Source organism: Lathyrus oleraceus, chromosome 6 (genome assembly GCF_024323335.1).
Source record: "Lathyrus oleraceus cultivar Zhongwan6 chromosome 6, CAAS_Psat_ZW6_1.0, whole genome shotgun sequence".
Classification (NCBI taxonomy): domain Eukaryota; kingdom Viridiplantae; phylum Streptophyta; class Magnoliopsida; order Fabales; family Fabaceae; genus Lathyrus; species Lathyrus oleraceus.
In genome coordinates this window covers 322,344,999-322,358,496 of record NC_066584.1, presented here as the reverse complement: position 1 = coordinate 322,358,496, position 13,498 = coordinate 322,344,999, and the positions used below count along the sequence as shown (strand labels likewise).

Here is a 13,498-nt window from a genome sequence, read left to right as displayed (position 1 = left end):
CTCTGTGGATACGATATAAAAATATTTTCCGGAAATATACTTTTCAACAATAAGGTAGCCTAGGGTCCTCCAGAGTTGGACTTATGGCCGTGAGGTTAATTGGGAGACTCACTGAATATGGTGAGGGAACCGCCCCATCAGATAGTATCGAAGGTATTGGAATCGATGATATTGTAGAAGCAGTTGTTCCAACAGGGGTCGAAACAACCACACCTATAGCCTTTGATCATATCGGTTTTTCTCATGCATTTTGCGATTGTTCTGAGGGTTAAAAGTAGAGGTGTTATTCGAAGGTGGACGCACTATTTTAAGGAGGGATTTACCACTTCTCAAACACATACACACATAAACATTGGAAACATTTCATGCATGAAGAACAATTTAAAACACAATAAACACAACAGTTGTAAAAATTTGAAACTTTTGCACAAAAGAGTCTCACTGGGCATGCAAATTTGTTTACCGATGTTTTGGGTAAACAATCACTTAGTTTTGAATAGTTTTAACCGTGCATAATTTTCAAAGAAAAGGTGTTCGACTATCGTTGTAGGTTTAAAATTTAGTGTTCATTAAAGTAGCAAGAAAAAGTTTGAAGGTAAACAAAGAAATTAATGATTTCGACTGTGTCAAAATCCAATATGAAATAAACTGGGAAAAGTGATAAAAGTCTAAGATAAAGTAAAGAGAAGGTAAGAGTTATTTTGATTAAACAAATAAAATTTTGTGTACAAAATCATACATGTTCCTCCCAAACTCGTTTCTCGCTCTAGCTTGGGTACTTTGAGTTCTATGGAGATTTTGTAATAATATTGCCACCTGATTTTTAACGCTAGAACCACTATATATACTAATGTAAAAATAACTGCCTACAACGGCTATTTCTTCACTGTCCGACACGTAATCCTCTGTGAAGTTTTCAACCTTCTATTTTGTTTCCATGTGACATCGACATTTATATAAGATTAAAAACAGTTACTCGATCTTATCCTTTTACCCCATCTCAATTGTCACGGTTGATGACTCAACTTGTCGAGTTATGAGGGGAAACATTCTCATCATTTGGAAAAAATGCTAAGTCAAAAATGCATGGCCAATGTGTCGAACTCGACATTATGGTCGAACACTGATCTAGTCAGACATGTCACCGTATGTCTTCATTTTTAAATAAGCATTGTCTTAGTATCATATTCTCTTTGTCGAACTCCGCACGTCAGAATTCCATGCTAACACAGTGTTACACAATATTTACCACATCAATAAAAAATTGACAATTTTATTGACATTTAGATGGAAAAGACTAATGTCATACTTTTTGAAAAGTTGAAGGACTCAAATAATCTTTTTAAATTCAAACTTAAGAATATTAAGCCTTAAATAAATTAGAGGGCAAGAACTTAAATTTTTTATAATTAATGATACATTTTGAAAATCCATTTCTTAAAATCAACATGTAAATAAACATTTTTTAAAACTAGCATGCCGTAAAATTGGTTTTGAAAAAACTAGTTTTTAACCAATTTCAAACCATTTTGCAAAGTCAAATTGCGTCGGGTGCTTCAAGTAAAGTGGTCAAATATGAGATAGTGTGTTCTAATAATCAATATGCATTTATACCGTTTGTCTTTGACACTTTTGGTTTCCTAGCACTAGAAGTCGTTGATATTTTACAGAAAGTTCAAAGACTTATGAATAGCAATGTTGTATCTCCTAAGTCTATGAGTGGAGTTTTTAAGAGGATTGATTTTGTGATCGAAAAAGGAATAGTGACGCAGCTTGTTTCATGTTTGCCTTCTATATATGTATAAAATTTATTATTGAAATATACATTATGTGATTACAAAAATAGATTGATCCATGTAATTTGGTTAACCTCGCATAGGATATGATTAACTAGATTTTAAAAAATGGTCCGCAACTGCAAAAATGAGCGTGACAAAAAGATATCGAAAAATGCTGATACCGATACCGTATCACCATTTTTATATTAAAAAATAAATTATGGTTAATTCACATTGTATGTAATCAGTGTCAAGATATTTGTATCGACCAAAATCAAAAAACCTTTTACGCGACCGTGATCAATTTTTAAAACCTTGGGCTAAGTGCACCTCTCATTAGGCCGAACCACTAGTTTAACAGTGGTTGAAAGACAATACCATAATCAATGGGAGGAGGATCATCTGACTTTAGTGCAGGAACTCCACTCTGCGTTTCCCTCTATCTCTCTCTAAAATGATAGTACTTCTCATGTTGTTTCCCTCCTCTTTTTCATGACTTTTTCATCTCTCTCTTAAAATTTACCTACAGTTAGGGGAAGTTAGAGAGACCAGAGTTATAGGATCTTCTTCCTAATCAATGGAGGAGGATCCTCTTACTTTAGTGCAGGAACTACATTTTGCCTTTCCCTCTATCTCTCTCTAAAATGATAGTACTTCTCATGTTGTAGTAATCACTTAATAGTAGAATGTCTCTTCAATACACCATTCTAATTTATGAATTAACCTATGTGATATGAAGTTACGGGTGGTGTCACTGTCGACGACGATCAACATTAGAACTTATTTTATTATACCACAAAACTTAAAAGCTTGTGGTTTTCTGGTGAGAGTTAGAGAGGTGACATGTGTTTAAAAAACTTTTTTTTGTCGCTTTCATCGATAAAAATTTATATATTTTTTGAAAATTTTGATTAAAATTCATAGATTTTTTGAAAAATCCGATAAAAACTCATAGATTTTTGAAAATTCTGGTAATATATTTGAAATTCTCGATAGTTCAAATCTAGTAAAAAATATGATTTTATATTATTTTTTTTAAATTCAATAAAAACTCATCGATTGTTTGAAAAATCCGGTAAAATCTCATAATTTCCCCCCAAAAATCGGTTAAAACTCATAGATCCCCCAAAAATCCAGTAAAAATTCATGATGTCCCCCCAAAATTCGGTAAAAACTATGAAATTTCTCAAAAATCTGGAAACACGATATTTTTTTAAAATGTAAAAGATCACAAAGAGTATTATGGTAAAAGCATTGCAATTGAGGGGTGTCAGGTTTAAGTATGGTAAAAGCATTGCACTCGTAACAAAGGCCTTTTTACTTTCGGTCCATAAGCTTTTGATATGAGAAGTGACTGAAACCTTATTATGTGGGTTAGTTCTCTTTTTTTCTTTCATTATTTTTTTTGGAATTGTTTATCTCACTCTAAATGATGGAAAAACACCCTAAGGATATCCGAAAATGCCCTTCAGATTTTGAAAATGTATTTCGGACGCACCTTGATCACACAAAAATACGTCCTAATTGAGTCTCACCCCATATTTTTCCCAAAAATTTAGTCTAGAGATGCTTTTCCGAACCCACCCCATGAAGGATTTTTCTAAATTATCGATTTAGTGACAAATCCGGAAATGCGTTTCCGGATTTGTGAAGCGGAAATTTGAAATATGCCACATTTGCATGTTAGTGACAATTTCGCAGATGCATTTCCGGAATTATCAAGAGGAAAATTTATTAAAACAGCACCATGCGTGTTCTTCTTCTTCATGATTAAACTTTAATTTTCTCTCAAAACCCTTTAAAAAATCCTTACTTTCTCAATCAATTTTTGCTCTATAAAACTTCATTCTTGTGTTTCATCACATTAAAAGAAGCAAAAGAAGTTGAAATTTAAGGTAAAGTTCATGTATTTCATTCATCATTGCTCACATTAATCTGATTTTTGAACTGAAAAGGTTACGTTGAGTCTAGAAATGCATTTCCATAGTAAAGGTGAATTCATACGGAAATGCGTTTTTGTAATTGTTCAGGGTTCATTTCAGACTCTTTTTTGATTATTTTTTGTTATTGTTTGTCTTAGATATGGTGTGCCTTGATGTTATCGCCAACCCTATTGTGTCTACGGATATCAAACATGTTGATGTCAATGAGGTAGATGTTGACAACCAATTTACAAATTTACAAGAGTTTGAGATTCGTGTTCATATGCTCTAATGGATTCGCACTGAGGCATCCAATTTTGGGTTTCGTGTTGTAATTGGATTATTTTTTAGATTGGATGCATGAATTTACCAACTTGAGCGATATCAAAAAAGAAACAAATAAATAACAGTCAAACGCATAATCACCCATATATATATATATATATATATATATATATATATATATATTGACACGTATTTCTATTCAATTTAGTTTTTATTCAAATACGTATTTGAGTGGTTAGACATGTTTTGTATGTAATTTTTTATTTATATTAATGATATCAAATGTATATATTTTTTATAGATTTCAATGTATGATTCAATTTTCAAAAAAAATCACCATTTTCTTATTCTAAAACAAGTTATATTTCTAAAATAGGTTGTATATGAATAGTGTTGGGTAAATTCAGAAATGCATCTTCGAACACATCCCAAATATTTAAAAAAAAATACGAACATGAGTGTATTCGGAAATGCATCTCTAAATCCATCCAATTTTCACGAATTTCACACAACGAAACAGGATGTATCAGGAAATGCATCTTCGGGTACTCTTTTAGGACATGATCAGGTTTCTAAGTTCCATATTAGCCTAAAACTTGTATAAATATTGTTCTCTCATCTCATATTTTTAACAAAATCACATTATACCAAATGAGAATATATTGGCATCTCAGATGTGTCTACTTCAATGACGCGAAGGTCTCACTAGAATTTAAGGTCACTGAGTACACCTCTCTTGTAGATCTGAAATCTATACTGGAGAATCTCCTAGAATACTTAGACAATTGAAAAAATGTGAAACTCGAATACCGTGCACCCTCGATTGACAACGAATGAAAGATTCATTTCAGCAAGTTTGAGCTGAAGACGGATGAAAATTTTAGGGTTATGAGGAGTACATTTCACCGTTACAAAAGGTTCGATCGAATAGGATTAGAAGATTGCGAGATCCACATAAGATATTTTGAAGATGTTAAAATTTCCTATTTTATGATGAAATATATTTTTTATTTATATTAACAATTATCTATGTAATGTTTCGATTTTTATGTACATCATAACAATTATCGGCATTAATTTATTTCTGTTTTTGTATCTGTTTAGAATTTGAAAAATATATCTCCTTAAGGTATTATGAGATTCATTTCTGAATTATATTTTGTCATAAAATTGAAGTGTGGCTCAATAACAAATGAATTGTGTGTGAATAGATGCGTCAGATGCATTTCCGAAATCTAAATATGGTTTTGATTTTTCATTAGGGTTATGAAGCAATACTTAAGGAGCAATAAGCAATACTTTTTGTTTGAGATATTTATTAATACATAATACAACTTTTGGCCGAGATTACTATGTATTACGCCAAACTATAGTGTATGTCATATTTCTAATCAATGCTAATGAAAGTAAAGAATACAAAATTTTCCTCAAATAGTCATAAAATATAGTTTATGTTTTCATTCTCTGCTGAGTTTTAGATGCAAATATACCACCTGGTTTCCAATGCTTCATACTAAAACCAGAAAATAAAAAACAAAACAGGTACTATTTGCTTGTGTTTCAAGAAATCTCGTCTTCGGCAGGTGGTGAACCAGGAGCAACCGGAACAAAACCTCTACCACCAAATACAGGTCTCATAAACTTGTCATCAAATTTCCTCCAAAAGTAGTGAACTGTAGTAGTAGGATAACGCATCAGCAAACTCAGTGTACTTCGTCTATGATTTGGCTGATCGTTGCTTTGGTTGCCGGAACAATTGCTTTCAAGGAATAGTAATCTCATATCCTCTTGATTATCAGTGGAGTCAGAAATGGCTGGTTTCGAATGCCTTAACTTCACAGCCTCAATCAAAGGCTTTGTTATGGAACCAAATACCTGTTTGCATTTTGTTTTCGTTGGCAATGAGAACTGGCGAATTAGTATTTATGTGATCCTAATGCAATTCTTATTATGTACGTCAACATGAAAACCCACCACGGTACTGAATAAGACGAGGATTATAGTTGACGTGATCATTAATGCAGAGTTTTCAGCAGATGCTATCTCAGATTTTGAAAACTGCACTTGAAAGCAGCACCACAGATCAAATGTATGATTTAAACAGAATTTTCAGCAAAGAACGAAGTTAAAGCACGTGCTTGCCTGATTATAAGACAAGGCAATGGTCACGGCACCTCTCATCAAGCCTGCCCACCATATTATAAACTGACATTTTGAACAGTTCAACAGAAATTCAGTGAAGTTAACTGAAATGTTAGCACTTAAGGGAAATAGAAGGCAACATGATCTACGAAGTACTGATACAAACACGGACATATGACATGAAACTGATACGTTGACACTGGTAATAATTAACAAAATAGATGTGATTGAATGTTATCACATGTGTCGGTATTGGACATTAGCATGTATCGAACACTCTTTCAATTTGTAGTGTTGGTGTTAGTAAGACAGTAAAAACCTGTGATCGAAACTCAATTTTTGTGCTCTCTCTTGTTTTGATGCAGTTTGCAATGTTTGCAATAGGGAAAACAAATGCTGCTCTTCCAATCAAAACTAATGAAATCAAAGTTGAGCTGACAGCAACTGAAGTTCCTATGCTGCTCCGATGATAATGTGGTTAGAAAATGATTGAAATCAAAGCTAGTGTTTATGATTGTGTTATATTTGATGAAAAGAACGGGAATAAACTAAAGTGTGAACTAGAGATGTTTTCAGCTACCTGGCTTTGCTTCTTTTCCATTTGTCAATGTCTAGAGCATCCATGCCAACATATAGAAATATAAAGGTTTCCGCTATAAACGAGAGAGTTGCAAAGGAGTGCCTGAAATTACGAAAGTATTTTGTAAATTAAGATCCAATGCAATCAGTACCAAAATAAAGTTTAGATTGCTGGTTGTTCAATAACTGTCAGAAAAAAGAGAGGGGGAAATGCTCGTGTATAATGAAACGATTTAACCAATTTTGATAAAAATGTTCATAATTGTCATTAGATTCAGATCTTAACAGATTGATCAACATCAATATATGCTAATATTTTCCTGTAAGTGTAACATATAAAAATGTTTAAGATAATGTCCTTACTTGGTTGTTGTCCTCGAGTTTCCTGTAACATTGTGCCATGTGTAGTGTGACATAACAACGCCACAGAAGAAAATAGTCAAAATTCCACTGAGATTCATAAGCTGAAAAAGCCACACAAATGTATATAGCTTTAAATTATAATCTGAATCGTTGCATTTATGATGCTGTTTGCCAGTTAGGATTTTTTTTTCCAATAACCCTCTTTTTAAAAATAAAATAACATAATGAAGTATAATTATCAACTAAAATGTCTTTGTAGATAGTGATTTTGTACCTCGGCAATCATATATGACAGATATGCCATTAACATCATAAGCGCAACTTCACGATCTGTAGAGTGCCTGAAAGTAAAAGAATTACGTCAGGTGCGCAACATTGAGACTTTGTTAAGCACTTGTTACACTATAGAGTTTTAATCATACCTCCCAAAGTAAAGTGTTTTAATAATATAAGCACTTAAAAGGCCAATCTGAAAAGTCGTCATATAGCAAGTCAGAATAGAACTGCGACACCACTCTCATCATTCATAGATTTCGATTTGAACTTACAATTACGCCAAGAGCAGTACTAGTGCAAAAGAGGTAAAGGAACGTCCCCAACAATTTCAAAGCTGTAATAGCATTGATACTGCTGAAGTTAAGTGTTTGGACTGAATTGAAAAGAACAATGGATGTGGCATCATTTACTACTCCTTCGCCAAATACAATGCTGTAAAGAAAAGGTGTTTCGTCTTGACTCAGAACCTTCATTGCAAAAAGGAAAAGAAAGTCGTTAAATGATCAAAATGTGAATTTATGTTTGAGCTGAGGTTAGAATATTATATACCTGTAATGTACAAACCGAGTCAGTTGCTGACAGTATGGCCCCAATGGCTTCACATGTAAGGTTCGTGAACAATCAGAAGAGGTAAGACTAGATCGAAAGAGATAGGTAGACAGAAATTGCGTTAAAATGAAGATGTCTCACCTAGGTGATCTTTTATGCCGAGGTTAGTTATACCAATCCCGTTAAAGAGTAGAAAGGCACCTAGAGAAGTTGCAGAAATAGAAAACTATATTGAGTATTCATCCTATTCATTTCACATAGGTTCATTAATTGCAGTGAAAGCAACTTTTTTTCGGTTCGGAAAACAATTTGAAACTCGAGAGGGTTGATAAACAGTGATCTTACCAAGAGATATAAGACAGAAAGAAATAACTGTTCCAAGGACACCAAACAGAAGAATACTAGTGAAATTCTTGAAGAACTGTTTCTTCTTGACTTGGAAACTGAAATGGTATTAAAAATCGTACAAAAAGAAATAAAATGTGAAGTAAATAAAGAAATAGAGAGAGATGATAATAATCATAAGTACCCGGCATTGAAAATGATTGGTGGAAGCAAGTAAAGAAAGAACAAATCTTCATTGAATATTAGAATCTTGGTACTGTGAAACTTCGTCACCAACAACACCACCACTCCAGAACACAAACCCTGCACTCAATTAACCAATTCAAGAAAATTTCGAAATAGAAAGTAACATATTTGTAAGTGGAGAAAAGGTAAAGAATGAGTTGAGTTTGTACAAGAAGGAGGGCAGTGATGGATTCGTTGGCCCATTGATTCTCTTCGAGAAGGTGGCCTACGATGATGCAAGCACAGAGGAGTGCAAAGAATACGCAAAGTGCAACAATAGTGCTTGTGTTTAGAAATGAAGTTGAAGAATCAAGCGGTGAGGGTAACATATCTATCGTAATCATTCTTTCACTCGCTCAAGTTGAGAATGAGTGCCTTTTCATTTCTCAGTAGAGTTATGCTGAATCTGTTGATGTTTACTATGATTAATGGAGGAATTGATGAGCAAACATACTGTTTTAGGATGGTTATTACAAAATGGAGTTAGTTATTAATAACATTGGCTCAATTGATTCTATATATACCTATGAAATAACTGTCAGATTTTAAGAACTTTAATTTCAATAAATGAATGATGTATAATGGATGTACTTTGGTTGTTGAGTGTGAAACTAACTACCAGTCTTATATTTTTGTTTTTTTGGGTTGAAATGGAAGGCGTTTCAATCTTAAGAGTCATCTAACATTCTGATTCCTTACCAGTGTGGTGTAAACCAATTTGGCATAACTTGATATTGCTACATAAGTTGTTTTAGTTTGCACCAAGTTGCAACACAGAAGTGATCATACCATAAATCTGTAATTTGGTGCAAGCTATTTAGTCCTGCCTCGTGTTCGTCATTATCATATGATTAGAAAGATTAAACAGTTTTACACTGCAATATGTAATTATTTAGATGCTGTAAATATGGTTAAAAAGTAACCAAATATTCCATATTGAAAAAGTGACTAAGTCTGTGTTCATTGATAAATAGGAGTATTATGTTTTGGTCGGGTGAGACGATCTTGCTGATACCAATACGTGAGAATCATATCTCAGTGATTAGTAAGAGAATTTTTGTGTATCCATAATAAATTATATCCATCAAATGTTACAAAGTTACTTGATCATGCATCAGAAGTAAAGAACAGCTACAAATTAAGAAAGAAACATAAATATGGAAGCTACAAACCGTAATGCTACACAAGCGAATTAGGACAAGAAATAACACTACTTGCCATACAAAAGAATTGATAACTTTTTATCACATTAATGACATACATAAACACTTAGCTAGAGTATGAAGCAGGTGAACATGTCTCCAACCGTCGTTGCACTGAGAAACATTTTGAATATAATAGAATGTTTTGGAATACATACACATTACAAAAATAAATAGTCTCATTACAAGGAAATTGGTGATCTTCTATATTCCATCAAGTTTATATATAAATCTCAGCTTAAAATAGCGAACAATGTTGCATGATACAAAAATGTTGGCATACCAAATTTCAAGACATGGCTACAGAACTGTTAGTGACATAACAGCAGAACGAAGTTTTACACCATCAGTGTCCCACTTGTACTCTGGTGCAGTTGCACCAGCAATTATAACCTATAGAATAAAATGACACGACGATTCATTTTTCTGTATTTTATGTTCTTAAAAATATAAATATGATATAGGCATGTATCACTGGTTTGGATCCCCTTTGTGGGGATTTCACATGAGGGGTCAAGTGGGGGATCCACTATCAAAATCCACGTGAGACGGATTGAACAAGTTTTAATGGTGAGATCCTGCACTTGACGCCCTCATGGGAAACATTCACACGAAGGAGGGATACAAATCATGTATCACCACAGAAATGTGAGAATTTGCTGTATTGGTAACTGGTTCAACTAGCAAAAGTTGGTGACCTGTACTATAATACAGGCATTGCATACCCAACTTGATATGTTGTGTTAGTAAAATGCATAGTAACAAACCTTTCCACCTCTTGCGCCTGCCATCAATGCTAAGTGAGTCTGATCTTTACCAAATTCATAGAAATAGAAAGTCCTGAAATTAGAAAAGTTGACGCTACTTTGGAATTTGGTGCAACAGAGAAACTCAAAATGACAGGTCCAGATGACATAAAATTGCTTAAAAGATTAATACCCGTGGAGAGTTTTTTATTCTAGCATTTTGAGTATAAAAAAGAAGAAACAATGTCCTAGAATGCTGTTTATTTATAGGCCAGGCCTTCTTTTCTTGGATAGCTTGTTTCTTTTTCTTACAAAAATATTAATCATAAAAAAGAAAACTACTTTATGTAATTTGTGCGTAGAAATAGTTAAGTCAATTGAAAATGAGCTTACCTAAAACCACCTTCTTCCTTAACTTTTATTGATCTTGCAGAGTAAACTGTTGACCCTCCTGCATGTACATAGTAGGCGAGAAATGAGACACCGAAACCAAGAAATAGGAGTAAAGAGAAAGAGCAATGAAGTATTCATATCATTTAAAACAAAATTATACCATAAAGATATACTTAGAACAAAAGTAACATTGAGATTCTACAAAACCATGCAGAAGTCAAAGCAAAATTGCACCTGGAATAAATAATCTTTCTGCTTCTTTCAAGGAGCCTAAACCAGATATATCCTGAACCTACTACAATGAAGAATATGTAAGTTCCTTCCTTGAGCTTATATCAAGAATCAAAATACAACAACTGGAACTAATCTATGTTAGTAGCTTGAGGTATATAAACACAGTCGCGCTGATATATACACACACATTTTCTCCTAGAGAATGCCAATATAGGAGATTCTGAAAACTAAAATCATGCAAATCAAGACTTGTGTGCCTAGGATGAATATATTTGTGTGAAAAAAACAAAATGTCCTTGACTATCTGCTTACCTGTAAAAAGGTGATTTTAAGTTGACTCGACAGCCGTGTAATAACATTCAGAGTCGCCAATCTGTTACAATCACGGACGACATGCTTATGTTTCCTTCTAAACATATACATAAGTGCATAATATGAAAGTAGAGAGTTAGCAGTTTGATAATAAAAATTACCCATCTGAAGATACAAATCGTGCTACGACTTCCTTCTGCTTTGCCCTATCCCCATAAAGAGACGTTCCAGCGTTAAAATCCTACAAACAAACGGAAGATAAGCTCAGCCTTAATATGATTATTTTTAAGATGCAAGTTCTGAAAAATGAATCGCGAAGGTTCATTAGACAGATCAATCAGCAATTTTAGACTAATGATAATAGTTTTCTGTTAATTGGAATTGATTACTAGTAATCATCCAAATTAAGCCGTTACTACTTGTAATCATCACAATTCAATCCAATCGAATCCAATTCAATCCGGTGAGAATTTGTTTTTTCCTTCTCCCTCAATTTGTCATTATTCTGCAATTGCATGACCCTATTTCATCAATCCAAGCATACCCTAATGCAATCTGTCATTCATTACTAGTTCTTCCTATTCAAAAGCTATAAACTTGAATATGAATTCTCAAGATTGATACTAAACACAGTTTCAGAATGAATGTACCTCTGGTTCCATGACATCTTGAAACTCTGGTGGGACTCGAATAGCGAAGCCATCACCATAGAAACGGAACCAAGAAGCGGTATCTTCAATGCTAGAAAGAGTGGAATTGGTTGAAGAAGAAGGGGGTTGAGGAGAAGATAGAGCGGGTGGGAGTTGAGGAGTTAGGGAAATGCCAATGCAGAGTAAAGAAGTTTGGAGGATAAGGTGGCGTTTGGAAGTGGGGTTGTTGAGGGTAGAGTTTATGGGTTTTGAGGTGAAAGAGATGAAGGATTTGGAATTGGCATTGCCAAGTTTGGGAAGTGTGGATAAAAGAATGGCCATCAAAGAAAGAGCATGGAGACACTTATCATGACTGTTTGTTGGTTATTAAAAGAAGGGGTGTGATTTGAGTAGAATAAAGTACTACTATGAGAGGTACTTCGAGTTTCAACAAGTAAAATAAAGAAACAAATTATTATTTTTATCAATGAAAAAAAATAAAAGAACACGTTTTTGAACAAGCGAGAGTCTCAATTTAATATTAATATTTTCTTTGTGTCGACTGTGACAAATTCTTATACTTTATGAATAAGAGATTAAATATAATTCACCAGAGACACATAAAGATGAGTAGAAGACACATCCTCTTGAATAAACTTCGCATCTGTTTAAGAATCAAATTCATAAATCACATTTTTGAAATCATAATTCCAAGCAATATCAAAATCATGAGAAATGGATTGAAACTTGGGATTAACATTAGAGGTGAAACCACAGTTTCCTGCAAAACTTATGATCTAACCTCCATAAGAGTTTCTCAAAAGACCACCAAAGTCAGATGGCTCTGGATTACCAATGGAACTACCATGTACATTGACCTTTATCACATTCTTTGAGGGACGATGTTAAGATACAAGTCTATGGGATGATATTTTATTAGAACCATCAAAAGTTTACTTCGTAAAGTGTAAAATAGTAGTTATTTGGTTAAGAATATTCCAGAGAGAGCGATTGGTGTCTTTGAAGGGTTTTTCGTTACGAGATTTCCAAATCATCCAACCACATATGAGAAATAAATGTTTGTGATTGGCGACCGCAGTAATTTTCATTCAGTTATATATATCATCCTCATAAAAATGAATGTGAGATGGAAAAGTGAAATTGTTGCAAACTTGAATGGTCTTAGGGAAATCTCTAAGAGTGCGTAAGATGGTTTCATTAATTGCATCACGTTTATAACAAGAAGCATCTGTTGATATGTGATAAGTAACTTGGGTATAGTTGGTATGTAACTTCTTATGCGTGATGATCCAAACAAAATGACGAATATTTTCAAGTAACTTGAGGTTCCAAATTCAAGACCAAGTCATTTTTTGAATATAAGGTGGATTGGACACCAAAGTTAACCAAGAATGAGTTGATTCGGTATAATAAGTATCTGAAAATGAAGGTTCCAAAATAAGAATATCATCTGAGTCGTCATTAGTAAAGACATTAGTCATCTCCATTTTCATGTCT

General features: G+C 33.5%; 2 protein-coding genes across 2 annotated transcripts; both read right to left on the bottom strand.

The window, feature by feature from the left end:
• Positions 1–5,263: 5,263 nt before the first annotated feature.
• Positions 5,264–9,466, bottom strand: LOC127098038 (sodium/hydrogen exchanger 1). Its single transcript, XM_051036539.1, has 14 exons — positions 8,635–9,466; positions 8,424–8,542; positions 8,240–8,337; positions 8,036–8,095; positions 7,895–7,941; positions 7,618–7,812; positions 7,492–7,538; positions 7,344–7,410; positions 7,070–7,170; positions 6,708–6,809; positions 6,447–6,585; positions 6,128–6,190; positions 5,960–6,043; positions 5,264–5,860 (listed from the first exon to the last, which is right to left on the bottom strand). Exons 1-14 carry the CDS (start codon positions 8,806–8,808, stop codon positions 5,546–5,548), a joined length of 1,611 nt encoding a protein of 536 aa, XP_050892496.1. The 5' UTR covers positions 8,809–9,466; the 3' UTR covers positions 5,264–5,545.
• Positions 9,467–9,760: 294 nt separating this feature from the next.
• Positions 9,761–12,408, bottom strand: LOC127098039 (uncharacterized). The gene is made up of 7 exons (XM_051036540.1): positions 12,002–12,408; positions 11,513–11,592; positions 11,352–11,412; positions 11,040–11,097; positions 10,806–10,863; positions 10,434–10,506; positions 9,761–10,059 (listed from the first exon to the last, which is right to left on the bottom strand). Exons 1-7 carry the CDS (start codon positions 12,320–12,322, stop codon positions 9,967–9,969), a joined length of 744 nt encoding a protein of 247 aa, XP_050892497.1. The 5' UTR covers positions 12,323–12,408; the 3' UTR covers positions 9,761–9,966.
• Between the last annotated feature and the right edge of the window lie 1,090 nt (positions 12,409–13,498).